Below are 6,420 nucleotides of genomic sequence, written 5' to 3' on the forward strand. Positions count from 1 at the left end.
TTTTCAAGTCGTTTTTTTGCGTGGTTTTTATTTCTGGAACTACTTCAAGTGCGCACACACACGCATTTATAAGTATTAATGTTTATAAGTATCAATTATATATATATATATATATTATTTACATAGTTTTTTTATAATTTTATATAGATTATAACGTCATTATATCAGAAGGCTGTTGTCATTAACGAACGAACGAAATCTGCTGTTTCTTTTGTAAAAAGCGAGCAAATTTTTGTATACATCCAGCAAAATGTTGCTCCACTTCTAGATAGATGCAACAGCTACAAAAGCAAGTCGGTATCAGCAAGGAAAGACGCGCAAAACGCTTTGACTCAGAGTCAACAAGCATTTTCTGTAGCTAAAACCACATCTGATAGAATAAAGCTATTAGCCTCGAACATTGACAACCTTCAAACAGTTCAGGTTTCTCAGTTAGATAGTCTAATTGAAAATATTTATCAAGGTAGAGCTAATTACAATAAGTTGAACTTGTCTTCTGCGTTAGAAAATCTTAAAAATGCTATCAGTGACCAAGACTTGAAAACTAATGCATACAAAATTAAAAAGAGCACGCTTCAAGTTTCAATAGATCGGTTTGAAAGTTTGTATCAATCTTTAAAACAGGTCTCGTGTTAGAATTCTTTATTATAAGAAAGATGAAAAAACATCAGTTGAGTCCACAAATAGTGAATCTTACGAAAAGTGTTAGAATGTAAAAATAGGAAACATACTAATACTTAGTTGAAGCTGAAATAAAAAGTTTCTTGTTTAAAGAATACTGATTATTCGACAAAGGTGCGCCTAAAATTGCATCGGTTTCGAAATAAGAGAACAGATGTTGCTTGTCGCATTGCGAACTTATTAGCATAAAATCGTATTTTTTAGGTATTTTTTAGGTATTTAGAATCTTTTTATTCAACAAAGACATGTAGTTAAATAAAAAGTTTATTAAATTGTTTATTATTCTCGTGGGATATTTTTTCACTAAATATAAGAGTAAAAATAAACAAGTGAATCTTTTAGATAAATCTGACAAATGTGAAATTAGGTACTAAATTTTAAATAAGTTAAAAATTTAAAATCGGTTCTAAAAGATTACCAAGTATCCATACTCGTTAGCAAGACCTACTCTAACCATATTTGTTAATAAGACCTACTCTAACCATACTCGTTAATAAGACCTACTTTAACCATACTCGTTAATAACACCTACTCTAACCATACTTGTTAATAAGATCTACTCTAACCATTCGGAAAATGTCAAATCAAAATATTTTGAAATCAAAACCATAATAAGAAATTTGTAACTTCATTATAGCGCTGTCCATTCCATATTACGTGTACAAAATAGAGGAAAAGAGTCTGAAAGTTTTAGACAATTGTTGACAAAGGAGAGGGAGGGGCATCAAAAAAAGTTGACGTAAACAACATTACTTTTTAATAAACTTATTTAAAGTAAAAAAATGATTTTTTTTTTTCGAGGGTAAAAGGGAGGCAGAGGAAAATTCAAATGTTAATGTAACTATATAGGGTCTCTGGAGGTTTGGCAAAACAAGTGAGAGGTAAAAATCACCAAAACTTGAGCCAATTAATGGACAGCACTCATAAAAGTTTTATATTTCTGGTTATGGTTATCATTTTAATTTGCTCTCTTAAAACCTTTAGGTCAAAATGTCTTGAGAACCGAAAAGTTCAATTATTGCTATGTAATGCCAACCCAGCTAGCGTACATGCGTTGATAAAACGTTAGAACAATATTGCGCGTTGCGTTGACCCAACATCGACCGCCAACGTTGTTTTTATATCATTTTGGTTGCAAATGCGACGTCGCCAACAACCAAAAAACTGACCGCCACGGCTGTGCGGCCGTGGCGCAGTGGTTAGAGCGCTTGCTTTATAAGCAAGAGATCCAGGTTCAAAACGAGCCTTGGACATATTTTCGCGTCACGGTAAGGAAGGAGGCGTGAACTTTCTGGTTAAATGCACATCCGTGGTGCTCTGTGACAAGACCGTTAGGTCTTCTTGGGGCACCTAAATAACAGTATAAAAAAAAACAAAAAACAACGTTGGCCCAAAGTTATATTTAAAGTCAGATTTGCGTAATATTTTACGTTGATTTATTATTACATCTTACGTTGGCACAACGTTGAATTTTACGTTAGCGAAACGTTGTATTTTAAGTTGATTCAACGTTATATTTTACATTTGCACAGCATTATATTTATTTTTTTATCGGAATTAAGTTTATTTGTGTTATATTTTAGTAAATATATTTTACACGCATATATAATTGTATATATGTACTTACACATACATCTTTTATCCATTTTGATGAATCAACATTGCGGATGGCGTTTGTTTATTGTGTATTGTGCATCGTTTATTGTGTATTGTTTACTGTGTATTGTTTATTGTTTATTGTGGCGTTTGTTTATTGTGTGGCGTGTGTTTATTGTGTTTAATGTATTGTGGCTTATTCTCCTCCGGCTAGTTGCCATACAGAGGCCACATTACCAAGGCCCACAAAGACGAGTTCATCTCACTAAAGAGCGTCATAACCCGCTTCGCAGACCAAGAGTAAGTGAATTTGAGAGAGCAAAGAAATTAGAGTGAAAGTCAGAAGGAGTCGAATTAGAAAAATAGCATAAAGAAAGCGGACAGATACTGCACTAGATGTTAGAATGAAGATGTTAGAAATACATTGGATCAACGTTGATCGCAATATATTGGATCAACATTGGGTTTTGATCGGGAAAAACAACCAACTTTTGCAATATTTTACATACGTTGAACCAATATAATTTTCCTAACTATTTTTAATCATGTTGCTATTAAGGTTTTCATTAATAAAAACTAACATTAAATAAGGTTTTCATAAATATTATAAAACTAACATTAAATCAACATTGTATTTGCATCGGAGAAAACAGCCGAGATTCGCGATATCATACGTTGGCTCAACGTAAGTGTGCTAGCTGGGTAGTATTAAAGAAAAGCACAGCTGGTGTGCTGAAATATTAAGAAAAACATGTCGTTTATATATATACAAATATATATATATATATATATATATATATATATATATATATATATATATATATATATATATATATATATATATATATATATATATATAAAGAGTTTGATTATTTGAAAAAATATAACTTTGTGATGGAACTTAAAGTTTCATGCCCTTCGGCAATCATCAGCCAAATTTTATTCTTTAAATTAAGAAAAAACCGTTAAAAAAATACAAAATACAGAAATTGACAGAAAAACATAACAAAGCAATGGAATGAGTTCTGACGTTAAAACAAACAATATTTAATTAATTAGAAAATTGATCTATCACCCGTGTCGAATAGGGCGAGAAGAAATTTCTTTCGATGCCTGCACTTGGATAGCATTTCACTTTTTTTGTTTAGCAGATTTTTATTTTTGGAAAATAGAATTTTATATTTTTCGTTTGTGCATAGTTTGCAGGACTTCGTGGTTGGGTTGTAAGCACTGCATCGCCTAATTATTTTCCATTTAACAACTGGATTTAAGTTGGCATCTTTTAATTTCCGAAATTTTTTTGATGATTCGATGTCGTTTTTGTATTTTAGAATGTTAAATGATTTTATATGGTTGGCATATCTAATTTTGAATGGTGTTTCACTTTCACCGATGTAGGATTTGTTGACAGGGATGTTAGTAGGATTATTGGAACTTATATTGACTTGGTATATAATATTTTTTGTTAAGCATTGGTTTGATAAAGGGCAGGTATTTTTATTAAGGCAATTGCAGTTGGTTTTAGGTGGATTTTTTTTGTTGTTCATAATTTGTTGATTGTGTGCATTTAAAAAAGACTTCATATTCGGCATACAGCTATAACTTATTTTTATTGTGTTTCTGTTAAAAATTTTGTGGAGTCTGTGATTTATTGAGAAGTGTTTGTTGATCAAGGTTAAAAAGCTTTTTCCTATATTAGTGCTAACATTTTTGCTGAAAAGAGGGTTGAACCATATCATCTTGCGTTTACGGTTCTTAATAGCGCGTAATTGTACATAGGAGTAGATCTTTGGAAAATTTCTTCACTTGACGAATTTGCAGACAATCTTAACTCAATTGAATGCGGAAGCTGCTTTAAAATATAAGCCGAGTGGTTTGAACCAGCATGAATATAATATAACGAATTTCCGGCCTTAGAATATGGTTGGAAAGTATAGTAATTGAGATTTAATGTGACGTCAAGGTAGTTTATAATTTTCATATTGCACTGTATTGATATAGTGAGTTCGTTTTTTTTAAATATTTCAACAAAATATTTTTTGATTTTTTCCATTTGAACCCCACTCATTCTTTTTAAAAATTGCTAAACCATCATCACGGTATAATCCAAAATCATTTTTATTATAAAATTGTGCAATTTGAAACAAAAGATAAACTCCCACAAGTTCACAAACTTCAGCACCGTCAAATGCTCCCATTGAAACATCGAATAAACCGCTTGTTTTTTTAATCCAAACTTGATCATCATTAAATAATAATGATTTTCTTGCGTGATAGATCAATGTTTTATGACTAGGGTCAATGTTTAGATGCTGCTCGGCAAAATGAATAGCGTTATTAAGAAGTTTTTCTGTTATCGAAGGGTAAAAATCAACAATATCAAAAATAAGGAATTTATAAAGGCGTTTATTACTAATGCAATTAAACCAGTTTGTGGTATCTTGGATTTTTTTCCACTGATTCAGATGAAGTTTCTTAACAAGTTCAGAGTTTATATTGGAAAGTATAACTTTACTAATTCTTCCGATTTCATTTTAGGCAGGGTTTAATAAACGGACAGTTGGATTATTTGTAAAGTTTTCTTCATGATCTTTTAATTTTATAAAGCAATTTGACGAAGTATTAATGTCGATTTTATTGAAAACGTCGTGATTTTTTAATATCCGTTTACCTTCTTTATTTATTTGATTTTTATTTTTGTATTCGATTTTTTGTATGTTGAGGTGATAGCAATTGTAAGCAAATGGGTATAATTTTCTTTAGATATATTATATAAGTTGGATGTTTTATCGGATAAAGTTTACTATTGCGTATGGTAGATACGTGTTTTTTCTTTTCTTTGCGTGGATAAATTTAAGAAATTTTAAATCTACAAATTTGTTTATTACTTATATATTTAAATATTAACATAAATAAAATGAGCAAATCAACTGAATATGTCTCCGTTGTAATAATGAGGGAACTACTTAATAATCAAAAAGAAACCATAATGTTGTTTTTCAAAGAAACAGTGAAAGACTTGAATTTAAAAATTGAAACTCTGCAACATAATATTAACAGTTTAAGTAATGAACTTCAAGAAATAAAAACTGGTATGGACTTTGTTGGAGATTTGTGCGTTGAAAAAATAAAGACTCACGAAGAAAAAGTTAAACAAGTAAGCGATGAATTATTTAATATTAAAAAAATACAAGGAAAAATTTCGTCGGATAATAGTCAGTTAAAGCTAAAAAGTGTGGACATAGAGGACAGGAATAGAAGGTGTAATTTACGAATTGACGGTCTTAAAGAGAGCAGTGACGAAAAAGAGTGGGAATTTACGAAAGAAAAAGTTAAAAAACTTTTTAATGAAAATCTTGGGATTGAACAGAATATTAAAATTGAACATGGGTATAGAGTTGCTCTTGCTAATAACGAGCGTGCGCGAACAATTATACTCAAACTACACGACTTTGAGGACAAAAAAATAATCTTGAATAAAGCTTCCTATCTTAAAGGTACCAACATTTATATTAATGAAGACTTTAGCAAAACCACAAGGAAAATTCGAAAAGAACTTTTTGCTAAAGCAAAAATCCATAGGCAAAACGGATACTTCGCGAAAGTGATATACAACGAGCTCGTAGTACACGAGTTTAATAAAAAGAAATCTGACGATGCTCAAATTTAAAATCTGGATTGATTTGATCTAAATTTATATTTATATATATAAAGTAAAATTATTGAAACTATTTGTTTAATCTAAATTCATTATATTCAAAAATTGTAATGAAAACTGAAAAATAGAGATTTTGAAAATCTAAACTTTAACCCATTTCGGGAGGTTATTATTAATAACTTATCTAATGAAAGCATAAATATTTTTTAAGAAACTCAAATGAACTTAATCGACACACTGTATTATAGTTCTTTCGACTTCAAAGTATCAAAAGATCTTAATTCATTTTCTAAATTACACGTAAACATTAGAAGCATGCAGCAAAATATTGAGAAGTTGAAAGAATTTTTAAGTATTTTAAATTACGCGTTCGATGTCATAGCTCTTACAGAGACCTGGCATGATACAGAAAGTTTTGTTGAATTGAATTCTATCTATAGTTTGCAATCTTATGAATTAGTTAGCCAACCAAGAGCCTGCGGGGA

At 30.3% G+C, this 6,420-nt stretch overlaps 1 protein-coding gene across 1 annotated transcript in view; it reads left to right on the plus strand.

Annotated features, from left to right (window-relative positions):
- The window catches only part of LOC100198511 (laminin subunit gamma-1), a 68,493-nt gene extending 67,540 nt beyond the window's left edge, over positions 1–953 (plus strand). Inside the window, exon 17 of the mRNA XM_065790385.1 lies at positions 148–953. Within this exon, the coding sequence (XP_065646457.1) occupies positions 148–636 (489 nt within the window). The 3' untranslated portion in view covers positions 637–953. The remainder of the gene's footprint in view (positions 1–147) is intronic.
- Positions 954–6,420: the final 5,467 nt, after the last annotated feature.

The sequence above is a fragment of the Hydra vulgaris genome, chromosome 02 (genome assembly GCF_038396675.1).
Source record: "Hydra vulgaris chromosome 02, alternate assembly HydraT2T_AEP".
Taxonomy (NCBI): Eukaryota; Metazoa; Cnidaria; class Hydrozoa; order Anthoathecata; family Hydridae; genus Hydra; species Hydra vulgaris.